Consider the following 17,766-nt stretch of genomic DNA (forward strand, 5'->3'; position numbering starts at 1 on the left):
AGGCACGGAGTATTCAAACGTCAAGGATCAAAGCCAGTCGTTGAGATTGCTGATGCATGGGGTCGGTGGTTGGAAATTCGAATAGTCTAACCCCCGGGCTATATAGATGTCCTATTCCCGGCGTTTTCGTATATCCACCTCTCGACGAATTGAACCACTTGAAGCGAACCTATCTCAATAGAAGGATGGCGCGAGCGATGGCGATATCCCGAATCGGTCGACGGCTGGGGATGCGATGACAACGGTCGGTAAGCTTCCTGGTATATTGAGTCGAACAACAACCAGAAATTTTGCAGATATCACAAAACTATATCCACCAAAAAAATCTCCGAATCAAAAGTATCGATAGCGACAAGCTCTAATAGTGCACTGACAGCTGACGGATGGATGTGCGCGCACCAACGGCGGGAGTTCGGTATAAACAAAGCGAGTTCAAAGAGCGGCAGGGGGTGTGGTCGATGAGAAACCAACAGTAACCCCTCACGAAAACTACCAGCAAACAAAACAATAACGAGTGTAGAGGCGGTAAGGAGCGAGCGACAAGATCTAAGAAAGGGATGTTAAGTGAGAAAAACGGCCGTGGAGAGGGGGAAAGGTGGAGGTGGTAATGGTAGTGGAGAGGAGGGGGGTGGGTTGTTATGGTGAACGGCGGTTGGAGGTGGTGGTAGTACCTGAAGAGGGCGCGCGACCGTGGGAGGGGGATGGGATGCAAGGAGAGAAAGGCTGAGGATGAATTGGCAAGTCCCAACGGCTCGTTGACGTAGAAAAGGTGTTCGCAGGTGGGCTACGTCAACGAAGCACCGGCGCTGGCGAAGCAAAAACGGGGCGAAGAGGGGGGGGAAAGAGAGAGGAAGAGAGAGGAGGAGGGAAAGGATGGTAGTAAAGAATGAAAAGAAAGATAGGCGATGCAAAGTGAAGAAGCAGAAGAAGAAGAAGAATAATAATAATACCAAAGGAAGGACGGGAAAAATCAAAATCAAAAAAATGGTGGTAGTAATTAGGAACAGTAATAATAACAACAGCACTAAAATGAATGAAAGGAGAGTGAGAGGGAAGGGGAGATTACTTCTGGCTGGCGGTTTGGATTAGTTTGGCTTAGTTGGTTTGCCGGTCCGTGTCATCGCCTTTTTTTGGTAGATTTGATTATTTTGGGGCCCGGCTTTTACTTTTTGACTTTACTTTACTTAGCTCTTACCACCACCACTTGGATTTCCGGGTTGGGCTGTGGGAGTTGTGGTTTGGTACCACTGGAAAAAAGGGGGGGGAGGAGGGAAGGAAGGGAAAAAGGCACGGCAGGGGAAAAACGAGGCACACCAAAGCAGAGGGGGAAAAAGGCAGGAAGCACGCGGGAAAAGCAAAGGAAAAGGCCGTGGCTACAATGCCAACCACCCCATGACAAGGCCATAAACCACACGCACCGGGTAGAGGTGGGCCCCCTTCCACTTCGTCCCACCTCTTGCCGTACGGTATTGTACCTTGGTTGCCGTATCTTCACCTCGCATCCTCATTAGCCCAATTGCACATTTGCTCACTCACTGACGACAAATGCCCGCAACAACCTGGGGTTGAGCATGTTCTAGGTCTTTGCTATTTGATACTGGAGTTGCTGTCGTTGCTGTCGTTGCGTGTCACAGGTTCTGGACTCTCTGCCTACACCTCATGCACTACAAGTCATTACATCCCGGCTAATATGTATGAGTGTATTTACTAATGGCCGAATGAATGAATGGATAGTGTGAACGGACTGTATGTGCGTGTCTGGCTGGAGGAACGTCCCAATGGAGAAGGCATGTACGCATGCCGTCCTGGTCGAACCCCCCATCAAAAGGTACACTAGATGCCAAACGATCAATAGTATACGGAGAAGAGAGCTTATTTGGGTACTGACCATGGCCGCGCTCCGTCTATAGTGCAGTATCTATCTACAACGGCGCACATCAAGACCAACTCCGAGCTCGCTACCGCTGGAACTATTGAGAACACCCTCACCCCGAGTGGTTCAGGCCATAGATCGCATGATATGCAATGGACAGAACTCTTCTTTGGGGAGTCTAGACGTTGAAAGAGGGGTAGCATGGTGTATTTCGATCGACATACTAGGGTCTCGTCAACCGAACAGATATGGAGCACAAGGTGTCAATCAGGTATCTCCTCTTCACAGATCGGGAACTCCTCCGCGCACTTTGTGTGCAGTGTAAAGCAGAACATGGCAGGGTATACTGTAGGCTGCGGGCTGTCATATGCCCTGGCAGTTTGCTCGAGGCTGGGTTGATGCCGCAGCATGCAGAAGGTGCATAGAATCAGAAAGACGACACAGCCCGGCAGTTGCACTACCTCACGGAGCCAGAGAACGATTGGTGGCGATGTTGACAAACTGTCCAATCATTCCGGGATGTCGCAGGGGAATGGTAAGGAAATTAGCCCATCAAAGTCGGCTCGTATGGGGAGATAATGATCGCGGTCTAAGGAATGGGGAAGATTGATGCATAAACTTGAAGTGGGATCCTCAAAATTCAGGCATGTCACGGAGGATTCAAGGATACATACTTGACTTTACTTTACTCACTCACTAGACAGGTAGCACAGCGTAAAGTGGCCGGTGAGAGTGGCCAGGGACAATTGCCGATCAGCAGTGGTACGGCGCGCATCGTAATTCCCGCCTCGCACGCCAGCCTCTTCTGCAAAGGGCATAATTCCGTCAAGGTTCGGACCACCACAAGGCCTAGACTGACGGCGTCGTTTTAGTGTGGGTGGTTCCTGGATGGCTGTGGGGATAGCCCCGGTGCGTGGTGATACGAGCAACACATGTGCTGCAGCCTGCTCGACGGGCTGGCAACTGAGCAAAAACAACTCCAGGCAAGGATCATCAAGAGAGAAAGAGAGAGAAAATCGCATGGCTTGGTTCGGTTCGAACAGGCGAGCAAAAGGGATATTTTTCTTTCGTAACTTGGATCGGAGGAATGTGATAAGCATGGGGTTATGCACCTGCCAGCCAAGATAATGCGGTCGGGTGCATTTCCTCCTCCTCCTTGAGAAGGAAAGCCGTGTTTCTTTCCTCTCTGCCTAACATTACAACCACCAGCAAAGAAATAAAAAATCCAAGAAAATAAAATAAAAAAGTAAGATTATCGATGCCCCTTCCCCTCCCGCCCGCCGGGTTGAGTCAGTCACAATGATGGCCATCCACCCCCGGCTGTCTCACCATCCCTTCTTAACCCCAAAGCATCCAATACCATCCGTGCCTCGTACGGAGCCACTACGTATGCGCACCCGTCCCATCCATTCTACCGGTATGCAACAGGCCTTACTATTCAAGATGAGATACCTGTCAAGCTCCATGACATGGGTACGTGGTGTGCTAATATGCTGGTAGCACTGCATCTTGGGAAATTCTAGTTGCTGCCTTCAAGACAATCCTCTTCCATTCAGAAGCTAGTGGCGGACACTATTGACCTCAGGTCCTTTCGAGAACGTGCTCCATTCCGTTAGTCCTGGGCTAATTTCTTAGCCTACTCACGAAGGATGGGAGGGGGGGCCTGCTCGACACTCAGACTCCAGCAAGACCCAGCCCGGTTAACGCTGGGCGAGGAAGACGATGGAAGGCATGTTCATGTCTTACACCACGTGCATGCCCAGCGGCGCCAACCGTCACAAGCAGGGAAAAATAAGAGTTGTACGTACTATCTTCTTCTTCTAACCCGCCAGTCGGTGCTGGTGCTTTTTGACAGCGCGGCAATCATCGATCTTTTTCTCCCTGACATGATTGGAATGTCAGAAATGCAAGAGAGTCGCTCACAGCCCCTGCTGGGGGGCCGCCGTCAGGGCTGAAACAATGGCTCTTTCCATCCCTTCAGTCTCAGAATTGCCACGAACAGAGTCGTACAAAATTCCACAGATCGCGTATTGGCTGAGACTCTTGGTACCCAAGGCCAGCACAGTCAGAAAGGATTTGCAGGAGCGCCCCATGGTCATTGCTTCTTCGAGTGTTGGATCTCACGAAGAGCATGGCCTAGGGCGATGTGCGACTCTAGAAGGCTGACGGTCAGAACTGCTTCAGCAGCATATGCAGATCGAGAAAGTCAAAGCTTCGATAAGACCCAAATCCGGATGGGTTCCTCTGTAATACTTAGGGAGTTGGATCGTCGTTCGCCTGAATTGAGTAGAGACGGTGGACATTTGGTGATACTACTAAGAAAGCTAGATGAGTCGTAGCACCCACGGAACTCCGTCCAGCAGTGGCACCATTGTTCGCGTTGCTATTTTAATCTTGTAGGCTGAGTCCATTCAAAGAGCGTCTTCGAGTCAAGCCTTGGACGGACGTAAGACCACACACTGACCATTTTCACTAGGCCATTGTATCTTGAGGACCTCTACCGCAAGGCCCATCACACATATCTCCATCCTGATACCATTATATCATATGCTAAATGCGACCAGTTCCTGGGACGGGGGATATGACCCTGAATCTAATGAACCATGGACAAAAGTTGCCAACGATCCAAGGACTGGGAAATTACTTCAAACAGGCACTAAGCCTGTTCCTGACTGCTGCCCCACCGTGGCCCTTGATTCCATTGGTTGGTGGTCGGCTCTTGGCGCGTGCATTGCCCCCATGCGGACTAGCCTCGCCCATTTTGAGGCCAGCGATTCCCTCCATCTCCAGCAGATCCAATCCTGGGGACAGTCACGATGTTCGGATCAGAGCCTGGAAAAAGGTCGATCAGTTCAGTAGTTGCAGTGGACTATCCCTGAACTGTTCCAACTGCAAATCCTGACAATTCAGCTTCCTACCAGCTTATACGAAAGGCCACTCTGAGATGGAGAACTATGCTAATAATAGCGGATCGGTTCTTCTTATTTGACCCATGACCCATTGGAGCTGAATCTGTGCTTTTACCGACCCAGCCGATCTGAGACACAATGGTTCGCTTAGCTACGATAGAGGATCCAACATAGAGCACGGAGGACGGAGTAAATAGCACGAATGATCTTCTCGCATCAGCCATCTGAGCTGCATCCGACAGCCGGTGTCGCATTAGACATAACTAAGCCCAGCTGCCGCTCGAATCCATGCATAAAGTCACCGTTGGCATTCCGATACCTAACATTAGAAATCGGGCTTGTCGACGCATAGGCTATTCATACCAGGCTCGCCGGTCTATCCGTTGTCTACAGCCAAGATGCAGAGTATATGCACATAAGCAATGTTTGTCTGCATTTGTCCAGTTATGTACTCGCATAGCATCACAGTCATATCCAGAATCTGCATTATTGCTTGCTTCTCACAGACGAGAACCTCGACTTGGCACGCTGCTCACCACCCCAGCACACTCAATCTCCACATCAGTCCCCAGTGGCAATGTCTTGACCGCAACGCATGTACGAGCCTGGGTTTATCTGTAAGTATGTGACTCTGCCTAGGGGCAATCAGGCGGGACGTACCGGCTTCGGATCCGCGAAAAAGGAACTATAGACTTCATTGACAGCGGCAAAGTCATTCATATCAGCCAGGAATATGTTGACTTTGACGGCATCCTGGAGACTAGAGCCGCCTGCTTCTAGGACGGCACCTAGGTTGTTGAGGATTTGTTTCTGGACTCCGTTAGCTGAGTGGCCTTAAGGCACCTTATGGTCCGCGAGAAAGAGAGTTTTCTGTATATGGTTAAGAAGAAATTGTACCGTTCTTTCTTGGATTGATCCCTCAACCATCTTGCCTGTAGTAGGGTTCACGCCCACCTGCCCAGAGCAGTAGACCATGTCGCCGACGACGATGCCCTGGGAGAGGAATGGCGGTGGGAGAGGGGCCTTTTGGGTGCGGATGGGGATTCTGGTTGCTTTGGACATCGTGAATATTGTAGATGCTATAGTTTCCTCTTTCTGGCAGTTGATATAACCTATATTGTTTCCTCGAAAGGCAGTAATGCTTCAAAATATATACCTGGGGAAGGGCGAAGGTTGATGATAAGCGGGGAAGTTGGATGAGTTGTGACCCACCGAGATGTGACTAAGAATGCTGGCGATAATGAGGAGACCATGCACACCACGGAGATGAAACCCTATGACAATCACGGATATTTGGGTATAGACTCTTGATTGCTGATACTTTGAATAACATTGATGCGTACTAATTCAATTCAGTTGGGAAGAGTTGTTAATAGATCTGGTAGTGCCAACCGGTTGGAGACTGCTGATAACCGTGCCACAACTAACTTATATATCTTTTTCACAACCGCCAATGTTGCTCGCTAGGAACAACACCACAACCCTAGATATCGTGCTCTGAAGCACATCACGCAAATACCATTTACCTCGAGAGAACCTCATTAATATAGTTCACTTCTGTAAATCTAACACAATGACACTCTCCTCCAGCTGCATTCCAACGTCACATTCACAGTTTTCATGCAAAGCAACCACGAACTTCCTCATCTTCAAACATTATAAACGGATCAGTCTCCGCCAGATGTCTCCGCATTAGCAGATATCACAAACGGTGCACGCAGATTCACTCTCCTAACACAAGATGGCCTTTGCCACGACGACTGAACACGTCCACAACTCATCTTCTGAATGCACTCTGTGCTGGAAGATGCAGACACGTCTCTATCATTCTTCTCATCCTCATTTTCCTTCGATGCATTCGTGAACCACCGCAATCATGGATCCCCGGGGGATGCGGAAGAAGGTGGCCGAAGCAACGGCGCGTCTCAGGCTCTCCAAAGCCAGGAGGGACCTCGCGAAGCTGAAAGCTGCGAAAAAGATGATCGAAGAGGAGCGAGCAGAAGCAGCTGCAGAAGAAAGAGCTGTCGCGGAACTTGACAATACCGAATACATCAGATGGCCAGCCTTCAGAGTCATGGAAACGATCCCCGAGGTTTCTGAGACAAAGTCCGTTGATATTCAAGTTCACGGCATGAAAGCCAGGGTCTATCTAAGCCGTCCTGACGAAGATATCGTGCCGCTGCGCTACCTCAAGAGAGCAGACAAAGATAGTGAGTCTATATACCCATCCAAGCGCATATAACACTATCCATATCATGGCACATAGGTAAACCAACTCAGAAGGAGCAAAGCTAACTCAATACTAGAGATCGTCCACCGCGCTGTCTGGATCTTCCGCAACGCCAGAAACGGACGTCGAGTCAATCAGAATAATTGGCCCACCCTCGAGACCATTTTCTTCGACGTCTTCCGTAATCTTAAGAATTCTCCTCAGTGGGATAAAGGTCTCTTTGAGGACGAGGCAGGCAGTGCTGCAACCTGTCCAACCAACCTTGACTTCAGACAAGCACGTTACAACCAAGACAATGTACTTCATGCTCTCATATCCGAATTGTTCTTCAACGTGGATGTCATGCACCCGACTTCAAAGGCCATGCTTTGGTTCCACCTCTAGTACGTGACAACATCAACCCTAACAGACCCTACACAGCAACGATACACTAACCCCATCACCTCCCATCCAACCAGCCCCAAAGTCATGGGAGAATACCTCGAATATTGGACCGGCTACAAAGAGAAACGTCAAGACGGACCCTGTACCTCCGGCCGCGTCGTCGTTGATTATTACCCCGATGCTATGTATGCACGCACCGTCCTGCCAATGACAACTGTATAGTTTCCCCCCTCAACCCTCCTATCCAACCCTTCATCAAGACCAACCAACCCACTAACACCCCCAACAGACCCTCACCGACAACCAACCACTCCACAAAACCCTCTCCCAAAACTTCCAACTCCACCTCGGTCAACTCCTAACCAACCTGCACCACATGCACATCCATCGCCACCACCTCCCCGACCAAGAGGTCTTCCTCATCAACCTTCACGGCAGCAGACTTCACGTCCAACGCGCCATCTTCCCCAGTTCCAAGATCTCACGTATCTACTGCAAAAAGTACAAGCCCGTCGACACCTCCAACACCGAACTGCACACTTTCCGCGCCGGAGACGCCAATCGCCGCTACACCGAGCAAGATCTCGAGCACGATATCGATCAACTCGATTGGCTACACACTCTCAAAGAGGAGAGAAATGAAGCTCCGGACGAAGATGACGCTCCCGTGTTCCGCGTGCTCGCTAGCAAGGAGTATGATCTCTGGAAAAAGAGTGACTGGCATGCCGCGTTGAAGTTGTTGGCTGGCCTCAATCGTTATTTGATGGGCGGCCGCGCTAAGTGTGGTGTCATGCAGAATATGTTTGAGAAGTTTCCGCTGGAGGAGGAGTCGCAGCCTGCCGAGTCGTCGTCTGCGGCTAGGCGCTGAGGGGGTGAGGGTTGAGTGGTGAGTTTTTGCGCTGCCAGGGCGATAGGCGTTGGGGACGGGACGTGTTCAATCTCTCGTCTTGACTTTTCTTTTCGATACTCTCTTTCTTTCTTTTTTCATGGCTTGCTCTTTGCTTGGCCTTTGCTTTGCTCTTCGTTGGGCCTTTGCTTGCACTTGGCTTGCACCTTGGCTTTGCATTCACTTTGCATTTGCTTAGTCTTTGCTCGCACGTTGCCTAGCCTTTGCTTTGTATTTACTTTGTCTTTGCTAGCTCTTTGTCTTCGTTTTGCTTTCTCGTCTTTTGCTCATACCAAATTGATGTACCCATAGCATAGCGGGAAGATGGCGTTAATGGAGCAGATAGCGTAGCCTAATTTTCAATGGAAAATGTGACTCTAGTTACAGAGAGGAGACGCACTACATAGTACATACTCGTTATGGTCATGGCAAAAATCAGCTCGAATAGTTATACAGAATTGTGCGAAGACATCCAAATTTAGTCTCCATGACGCCGCTCAGACTCAAAAGCCGTGAAAGCATCAATACCCCGTCCATCCTGTCCTCCCGTGCGGAAGTATTCGACAACAACACCTATGGCGTAGCATGTTCCTGCGGTAGCTACGCCACTGAACAGCATCCTGCGTAGAGCCTGGCCAGCTCTTGACTGTCGTTTCGAAGAAGAGCCTTTAGCCTGTGAAGTCTCGTCTGGAAATTTGGTCTGATGATCAGGAGCTTGGCTGGAGAAATGCTCCTGCGGTAGCTGAGTAGGTGATGTAGATTGTTTCAAAGTTTCGTCGTTTTGACCGTCGGACCTAGCTTCAATTTTGCCGGCTGCTTTGGAATGGAGAGCGGCACTGTCGTGCACGGAACTGCTGGACTTTTTGAAAACAAGGATATCCCCACCACCGGAAACAATTTCGTAACCATCGGTACGCATTCTTGCAAAATGGGGTAGAAACTTGGCAGGGGCATTCAGGCGACCTAGAATTTCTGCCGGGTGGATTGTCTCGTCTGAAGCCTGGAAAGACGAGCTCGTCTCCGCCTCGTTTACTTGAAGGGTCGAGGGATCATATGCAAGGACTCTATAGGTTTCACTTGACGGGCTGCCAGCGAGCGGCTGCTCAATGGTAGTAGTTTGATCGAAGTCCTTGGTAGCTTCCTGCTTTCCAGACTGGAGTAGCTGTGAAGCTTCCCGACTTTCTGCAGTTTGTTGATTGGGCTGTACACCAACGTCTGATTTCTCTGGCATGATGGCCTCGTCAGATGCGCCGAAAGTCTCATGCTTTTGAAACTTGCTTCGAACGCTCTCGGCGTCAATGTCACCAGCGGGATCGACAAATGAATCGAACCTATCGTCGAGAGATTGACGGATCTGCTTCTCAATCTCAGGGTCAATACTAGGCTTAGCCAAGTATTGTGAACGAATATCACTGGCATTTAGGATGTCTAAATCCTCCTCCCTCTCTGCTTGCACCCTGTCCTGTTCGTGTGCTGTACTTAGAGGACTTTCAGGCGCCTCTAGAGATCTCATCGAAGCCTCATTGCTTGGTTGATCTCCAAACGAACGACTGTTGACTGGCGCTTCTAGGTGATCATAGGTGACGCGTCCGCCGCCCATTGTGAGATCCTGAAGCTTAGGTTGATCGGCCATGATCGCTTCTGAGAGACTGCTAAGTTTCTCAGACACATCTCTCTGGTCTTTCATAGTATCAATGGATGGCTCCAAAGCTTTGTAGCGAGCTTCTGTTGGTGACTGCGGTTTCTGCACCTCAGGAGTTTGGAAGGGCTCATCCGCGACTGGCGCCACCTCAACACGTTGTTGCGATGTTTCTTCTGCCCTATCGTTTCCTGATTCTGTTGCCGGCTTAGGTTCTGAAACTGATCGTTCGAATGGGGATAGATAGCCGGTGGGTCCAGAAGGAGGCTTCTGGGTCCCGGCCAATGTATCAATGTCGTTCCCGCGAGAACCCTTTGCTGTGGCCACCGACTGCTCAGGATCCTTGGGTATCATACGGCCACTAACAGGGTCGAATTCATAGTCTGGTCGACCCGTCTCTGATACAGTCTCGTCTGAAGATGGGACCCTGCCACTCACGTCTGATTGTGGCTTCTTGGGCGATTCCGAAGAGTCCTTCGAGACTGCAGCAGTGGCCTTCGGGCGTGCTGTTGTATCCATGATGTGTTCCGACTTGTCAAGACCTAGGAAAGAACGACAAATGGAGGTAAAGGCATTATCAAGCTTCTCGAAGGAGCTAAATGGCTGCAACCTTCTCCCGAATAATGCTGCGTAGGGATCCTTATCAATCTCCTTCTTGATCTGGTTCATTCTCTCCTTGATGCGGGACCTTTCGGCCTCCCAAAAGTCACCCTTAATACCATTTCGCTTGTCAAATTGAAAAGACTTGTCTCGATCATAGCCCGGTCCGTAACCTCGGAACCCCCATGGATTCTGACTTTCGTACACGTTCGCTTTCCGCGGACGTGCGGGCTTCTCACGAAGCTTCGAAAGACAGTATCGTCTGTGCTTATCTATTTGCTTCTCCAAATACTCGTAGTTTATCCGCTCGCCCGGACCGCGCCATATGTGACGGCGCTGGCAGGAGGACTTCGGATGTTGAGATGATGCGAAGAGTATGGCTTGGGGATAAGCTCTGGCCAGGGCCGTGGAACGTCTGACGGCCCTGATATTTGCAACTGCGGTTGTATATATCATAGTTGAGGCTCGCGAGGACTCTGTGTTTGAAGTATATAAGCTAGAATAGAAGGACGCTAAGCAAGGAGTGATGAAGCTCTTCGACCACGACGTCAGACCGGATTCGGACGGCCACTGAGCTGTCTTCGGTTACATCACAGGGGACGATTAGGGGTCATGAGGGCCGCTACAAGGACAGTAACCACAAAGTAGAAACTTTTCTCTGAGAGATAGCTAATCAGTTTATCGGAAAGAGAGCTAGAATACTGATGAACGAAGCATGGAGTGACTTGGAAGTGCAAGGGAGGGAGAGAGTTGGCAGCTGATAAGGCGGAGAGAGCTCCGATAAGCCAATCACGGGGCAAGCGCGGGGTTGTCGGTCTAGAACTATGCCTCAGGCAGAAACTCAAAGTAGAAGTTGCTCGCTCAGAATCATCATTTGTGCGATTCTTAGTCAAAATTCCCGTCATCTCTATATGTCATGGTTGTCTATGCTAACTTTTGCAAGTCCTAGATCATCCAATTCCTGCAGGTCTGGGTCAGACGCAATATAATTGAACCAGAACCGTAGCCCCTCAATTCCCTGTTCTCTGCAAAGGACTCCCTTGTCCTCTGCCATTTCCAACTCCTCCGCTGCAACACCCACACTCCATTTGAATCGCTGTGCCGCCTCCTGTGCGGTCACGGCGCGTCCAAACAGACGCCAGTCCCAGGCTACCGGCTCCGTGGGTGGCACTTGACGGAGCTCTGCCATCCAGTCTAGCAGCTGCCGAAGGGTCTTCTCATCAGTCCAGTCGTATCGTTGCACAACGAGCAGTCCACTCTTGAATCGACGCAGACGGACTGGCAACTTCAGTTTCTCCCATAGCTCCGCAGCCTTCTGAAAGTCCGAAGGACTGACGAGCTCGACCCCGTTTCGGGACCGGTTGAAGATTGCCCACAAGTCGATAAGACTGATAATCCCGCCTTCTTTCTGTAAGATGCCCTTACGATCGTCGGTTAGATATTCTGCTAGATTTCGTGACAGTTCCGACAGATATAGGCTCTCTGCCCCGGACCCGAGCATATCTTTCGTTGTCACCATACCCAACGCCGCCGCTGATTCCGAAAGGACGGCGCTAGTTTCAGCAGAGCTCTCGTCACTAGCCATCCCAGACTCGCGGGCTAGCGTCTCAGCAAGCGCAACAATATGTTTCGCCGATGCCATAAGCGCTTCGAGATCCTCGAAAGCATTGCCAATGACGAGCTCATTGTTCTTACGAGCCTCAAGGCCTCGTCGCTCAAGCCCCGCAATGCCAACTCCCGGTGAGCGAGGCTGTGATGCTCCAGGGCCGTTCGCTAATGCAGGCACGGCTAAACCTTGAGCTTCGAGGCTTGACTGCGATGGTTGTTGTGGCACAGGCGGAGCATTGTAAAGAAGCCATTTCCGCTGGATCAAGGCGCCCTTCAACCTTTCAAGAAATATCTTTTCGCCACCTCCACGGAATGACAATTTCATGCAATCTTTGATTTGTTTGCTCTTTATACTGCCCTGATCAAAAACAGGGGCCGGGGATTCCGCACGGTAGTGATCGCCATTGGTGACCTTGAGGATATTTGCAGAGACCAAGGAAGCTCCACACATTTCACATTCAATGAGAGACGGATGGTTGACGAATGTGCAGCGAGGACATGACACTTGGGCACCATTTTGTGGAATCGTTAGGTTCTTGGGGCCATTATTCCCAAGTGAGGACTCTTGCCCAGGATGAGAGATGGGTGGCGTCGCAACAGTACTCTCGCGACTTGTTGCAGCAGTGATTGCAGCCTTAAGGATAGTCGCAAAAGGGGGTTTGATACCACATGCCAGGCAAGGAGGTATCGGCGTGGACGCGGTAGCGGTGGACGGGTCGAAATTGGAGGGCACGGGATTGGAAAAGGTGCATATAGGGCATACCCATGTCGCATTCACGGGTGGAGGAAGCCCCGCGCTAGGATGAGACACGGACTTTGGGGTCAGGGGCGACTGCGATCGAGAGGGACTTGCGCCCGCGCTTTTCGACCGGTCAATGTTCTTCAGCGGTTTAGGGTATAGCGTAATCTTTGGAGAGGACTTCCAGAAGCTTGCCTATGATACATTAGAGTTCAGGCCAGTTTGCATGATTGAACCAGCACGTACTTGGTACTCTGTTCTATCAATATCCTTGAGGTCAATGCCAACGGAGTATTTTTGCGGCTCATCAACTGCTACATAACAGACACGATGCGAGGTCAAATAGGCATGGCCATTCTGATAATTGGGGATTTTATATTTTCTGATCATGCAAGAGATATTAACAGTCAGCAATTGAGAAGATATATACTGTGTCACTAAGGCTCGGTTCCAGAAGAAGTGAAATAGACCCAAGCATGGAGACCACCGATGCAGCAGGTGAAGTAACAACCGGCTACTCACCCTTCGTACAACCCCACCGCATCCTGGACAAAGAGTAAGGTCTCGTCGGGCAACAGCGAGGGGCGAAGCGCAGTTGTCAGATCCAAAGGCTTGAAGAACATCTAGTAAGATCAAGCAGCATCTCTTCACGATTGAAAGGGTGAAGAGGGGCAGAGTATACGAAAGCGAGATGCCTTGGCGCTGGTTGTATTGCTCGTTATCAGTCAGATCGGCGTGCTGATGTAATCTGTCTATATTGGGTAGGCGGTATCTTGTCTCCGTGCCAAGACGAAATCTCCGCCACCGAGACAAGTCAAGTGGGATCCAGCGTCACTAAGCGAGTCTCCCTCTCTCTCCGCTCATCATCCTTATTCACTCACCCCGAAGCCTGGAGAACATACCCCTGTGGATAACTTACATATCATCTTGCCCCTTGTCTCGTTAGAAACAGACCGGCCGACCTTTATCTTCTCTTACATTCAGTGATACCTACTCGGCTCTGTTGGTGTAGGAATATGTTCTGACTGGCTCGAACCAAATCATCCGTAGTTAATACCTCTCTTTTCTGATTATCATCACTCTTCGCATTTCTTTATTGTCCCTTTTTGCACTGCCCCTATAATAGATCATCGTTTCTTCATTCATCATGAGCTCCGGCATCCCACCATGGCGTGTTGCGGCTTCAGCCACCGCTACCACCTCAATTCACTCTGGTCATGGTATGCTTCTCTTCTCGCCCGTGATATTTGTTCAGACAGACTTGACTAACGTGGCAGCAGTGGCCCCAGCTTATATCCCAGTGCAAGCACGCCGTAGTATCGCGCCCACAAAAGTCACCAACCCTGTTCCTTCTTCTACACCCCCGACGACGTCTGCCGATGCCGCCACCCGCAAAAAAGTAGAATTTCCAGAAGCCGTCCGCAAATATGTGCAACGCAGCTTTGCGCCCGAAAACCGCCTTCCCACGGTCGACCGGAGTGAGATGGAGGCGAAACTCAAGTCGGTCATCACGGAGGCAGCAGAGGGTAATATGCTCGATAAGATCGACTGGGAAACCCTGCCTCTGCCGCAGGTCATGGTTCAAAACGACCGCAACATGGTGCTCGCCAGCCCAGGTGTCTCGACTTGGGCCACATTTGGGACACATTCGCCGAAGAAGTCCAGCACTCCATTGGTTGACCTATCGAAGAAGAGGAAATCGGTGGAGTACCACGGAGACGCGAGCAGCTGTCCACCATGGAGACAAACTAACAACCAGAATGCCTTTGAAGACCGAGTCACTTATCCTTCCACAGACAAGCGGCAGAAGATGGACAGTAAGAACCCAAGTAAGTCAAAAGCTAATCTGGAGATGCGGAGGAAACGTTTCGAGGACGCACAAGGACGACATGGATCTTCACCCTCTTCCCGCGGTGCATCACCGACCCCCAATGCAAACCAAGGCCCTGTTGTCGGAAGGTGCCAGGAGCTCGAGAAGAATTACTTCCGCCTGACTTCTGCACCGAATCCGGATACCGTTCGTCCCTTGCCGGTCTTGATGAAAACATTAGACCTACTGAAGAAGAAATGGAAAAAGGACAACAACTATGGCTATATCTGTGATCAGTTCAAATCCCTCCGTCAAGATTTGACTGTACAGCATATCAGGAACGAATTCACTGTCAGCGTCTATGAAATCCATGCCCGAATTGCCCTAGAGAAAGGTGACCTTGGTGAGTATAATCAGTGCCAGACTCAACTACGAGCGTTGTATGCACAGCAACTTGGCGGTCATCCTACGGAGTTCAAGGCCTATCGTATCCTCTATTTCATCCATACCCGCAACTGGACGGCCATGAACGATGCCTTGGCCGATCTAACCGCAGCAGACAAACGGGATCTTGCTGTGAAACATGCGTTGGATGTCCGTTCCGCTCTTGCTCTTGGGAACTATCACCGTTTCTTCCAGCTTTATCTCGACACCCCGAATATGGGGGCTTATCTAATGGATATGTTCGTGGATCGTGAGCGACTTTCTGCACTTGCAGCAATCTGTAAAGCGTAAGTTTCTGTTCTGACTCTACGTGTGACGGCCACTGACCTTGATAATACAGGTACAAACCTGATGTAAACATCCGTTTCATTACTGAAGAACTTGGTTTCGAGTCCGACGAGCAGAGCGCCCGCTTCATTTTGGACCATACTTCGGAGGACCTCCTCCAAGAGAAAGATGGCGTGGTGAGACTGCTTACGGGTGGCAGGGCCGGCCAACTGTTCGAAGGAGCCAAGGCCGAGGCCCACCGAATTGTCGATATCAAGGGACAGATCTAAGTTCCGTATCTCGATTTTACTTATTTTTTTCTTTTCCTCCTTGCAACCTGCGGTTTCACTTTCACCTTACGACACCCCTTTCACCATTCTGGATACTTCTAGCACACCCCAGCTTTCCCCTATTCTGTTCGTTTCTTCAGGGCGCTTGGAGTTCTGTTCGTTTTATTTCCTTGCTTCCGGCATTAGAGGCGTCCTGCATTAACCGCTTACGATCTGAGTACATATACCCATTTTGACTTGAGGAGGATTGGTAGTGCACAGAGAAAAAAAAGTCGATGGATGGAAGGCAGAAGTGGGTATAAGGGAAGGCGTCTGACGTTTGTTTGATAACATTTCGGTAGCGCAGCTGTCAATACAATGATCATTGTCAATTCTAAAACACGAAAAGTATGGGCAGCAGCCCCATTGTACCCACCACGGCGTCAACTGATACAAGTCTGTCTCCGCAGTATAAGAACAAAAACGGTCCTCATTATCCTGCCCACTGCGCCAATTTCACCCCTCTCATGAACCTTACCACACCACCCTCAAACCAATAAAAATCCCCCTCCCTTAAACATCAGACACATCCATTCACCCCAACATTATGTATCCAACAGGACATACAAAGTACTTACTACCACAATCGCCCCACAAATGAGGGGTACGTCAAAACAGTCAATAAGTAGTTACATTGATACCCCGCACATCATCAACGCAAGCGAGATGAGATCAAAGTTACATGAAGGAGGAAGTAAGTCGACCGTTAGAGGAAGATCTACAGTGATAAGTCAACAATGATCTATGAATGTATCTAACTACCCTCGTACATGATACATGACACTATACTATACCCAGCTATTTAGTTTAATCCACTAAATCTGACGAGTCGATCTCTCCCACTCCGAAGTAAAATAGATAGTCCTCCCTCCCCCCACCGGTCTAGACCCGTACTTTGGACCTTTTCATTAAAGTACTTAGTACTTACTTACTGTGGTAAGTGAGTGAGTGAGTGACCATGCATATACCTTCCGAATTAGGTAGGTAAGTAAGTAGATAACCGTTAGTATGATCTGATGGTGGCAAAAACCTGAAAGACGAGACGAGACGGAAATCAAACCCGATGATCAGCTGTAGATCGATTTCGATCATCGAGAGTTAGATAACTCCTGCGGATAACTTATTATGTACATTATTTATCTTACTACAATCGGAGGGGAAAGGGAGGAGAGGGGATGGAAGAGTGCATATGACATGTGGAGAATGATATATCAGATTGGCAGGATGGGTTGGGGGTATCTGCACGAGGCTGAAGATAGTATATGGTATAGGTAGGTGCTGTTTGGATTCGTCAGATGAGGGTTGTTTCAGTGCTTGTTTCATGGTCTATAGTATTGAGGACTGAAACAATATGATAGTTGGTAGGTACTTTTCACGTGGTGGTGGTGGTGGTGGTGGTGGTGGTGGTGGTGGTGGTGCGGGGTTTACCAGAGTATAGTAGTAGAAAGTAACAGCAGGACATGATCTATGGATCGTGCTTCACATTAAAGGGCTGAATATACGCAATATTCTGTGGTACTGGCACAAAGTACTACAATCAGCTTTGTACTTTTTAGCTCAGCTACAAAGTACTTAACTCAGCTGGCTGGTGGGCTCGATGGATGGATCGATTTTACTTACCCACTTACATCCAGAGTGACGAATAATGTATGACCCGATCAGCTGTGCGCGTATCCGGTCCAGCTATCTAAGTACCTACTAGATACTTTTGTAGGTAGCTAAGCTGCTGCAGTGTGCCTCGACTACTGTATCTAATTAATTAGCTACCTTTATCTTCTATCGGCTACTAACGGCAGATGGATAGACTGAAATTCTATTTTGTGGTGTGGCGTTGACTTCAGCTTTCGCTTGTTCCGCGTATCATCTTGTTTTTTTTCTTATTTCTTATACTCGCATATACTCGCAATAACCTTATGCGGACGGCGTCTGGAATAAGCCCGGTTAGGGATTTGACTGGGTGCAGTGACTGGGCTTGTCTACTACCTGCAAGGGTGGTGTGTCTGTGAAGGTGGATGAGGTGCAGGATGTACAAGGTTTTTGAGAACTGG

The 17,766-nt window shown here is 49.7% G+C and overlaps 6 protein-coding genes across 6 annotated transcripts; 2 read left to right on the forward strand and 4 right to left on the reverse strand.

Moving 5' to 3' along the window:
- Positions 1–1,918: 1,918 nt before the first annotated feature.
- On the reverse strand, positions 1,919–4,107 carry BO79DRAFT_239789 (uncharacterized protein). The gene is made up of 4 exons (XM_025684952.1): positions 3,797–4,107; positions 2,567–2,836; positions 2,221–2,374; positions 1,919–2,051 (listed from the first exon to the last, which is right to left on the reverse strand). The coding sequence occupies exons 1-4, from the start codon at positions 3,970–3,972 to the stop codon at positions 1,986–1,988; spliced, it is 666 nt and encodes a 221-aa protein (XP_025536543.1). The 5' UTR covers positions 3,973–4,107; the 3' UTR covers positions 1,919–1,985.
- Positions 4,108–5,212: 1,105 nt separating this feature from the next.
- BO79DRAFT_239790 (YjgF-like protein) lies at positions 5,213–6,009 on the reverse strand. Its single transcript, XM_025684953.1, has 3 exons — positions 5,680–6,009; positions 5,443–5,592; positions 5,213–5,387 (listed from the first exon to the last, which is right to left on the reverse strand). The coding sequence occupies exons 1-3, from the start codon at positions 5,842–5,844 to the stop codon at positions 5,283–5,285; spliced, it is 420 nt and encodes a 139-aa protein (XP_025536544.1). The 5' UTR covers positions 5,845–6,009; the 3' UTR covers positions 5,213–5,282.
- A 649-nt stretch (positions 6,010–6,658) lies between these two features.
- On the forward strand, positions 6,659–8,264 carry BO79DRAFT_155197 (uncharacterized protein; the record flags this gene model as incomplete). Its single annotated transcript, XM_025678774.1, has 4 exons — positions 6,659–6,992; positions 7,089–7,395; positions 7,471–7,612; positions 7,686–8,264. 4 exons carry the CDS (start codon positions 6,659–6,661, stop codon positions 8,262–8,264), a joined length of 1,362 nt encoding a protein of 453 aa, XP_025536545.1.
- Positions 8,265–8,659: 395 nt separating this feature from the next.
- Positions 8,660–11,213, reverse strand: BO79DRAFT_210785 (uncharacterized protein). The gene has a single exon (XM_025682888.1). The coding sequence runs from the start codon at positions 10,975–10,977 to the stop codon at positions 8,761–8,763; it is 2,217 nt and encodes a 738-aa protein (XP_025536546.1). The 5' UTR covers positions 10,978–11,213; the 3' UTR covers positions 8,660–8,760.
- A 196-nt stretch (positions 11,214–11,409) lies between these two features.
- On the reverse strand, positions 11,410–13,491 carry BO79DRAFT_200802 (ESCRT-II subunit protein VPS36; the record flags this gene model as incomplete). Its single annotated transcript, XM_025681521.1, has 3 exons — positions 11,410–13,063; positions 13,115–13,250; positions 13,391–13,491. The coding sequence occupies 3 exons, from the start codon at positions 13,489–13,491 to the stop codon at positions 11,429–11,431; spliced, it is 1,872 nt and encodes a 623-aa protein (XP_025536547.1). The 3' UTR covers positions 11,410–11,428.
- A 253-nt stretch (positions 13,492–13,744) lies between these two features.
- BO79DRAFT_179077 (SAC3/GANP domain protein) lies at positions 13,745–16,027 on the forward strand. The gene is made up of 3 exons (XM_025680008.1): positions 13,745–14,088; positions 14,149–15,409; positions 15,463–16,027. The coding sequence occupies exons 1-3, from the start codon at positions 14,016–14,018 to the stop codon at positions 15,677–15,679; spliced, it is 1,551 nt and encodes a 516-aa protein (XP_025536548.1). The 5' UTR covers positions 13,745–14,015; the 3' UTR covers positions 15,680–16,027.
- Positions 16,028–17,766: the final 1,739 nt, after the last annotated feature.

Source organism: Aspergillus costaricaensis (genome assembly GCF_003184835.1).
Source record: "Aspergillus costaricaensis CBS 115574 unplaced genomic scaffold BO79scaffold_30, whole genome shotgun sequence".
In the NCBI taxonomy this organism is placed as follows: domain Eukaryota; kingdom Fungi; phylum Ascomycota; class Eurotiomycetes; order Eurotiales; family Aspergillaceae; genus Aspergillus; species Aspergillus costaricensis.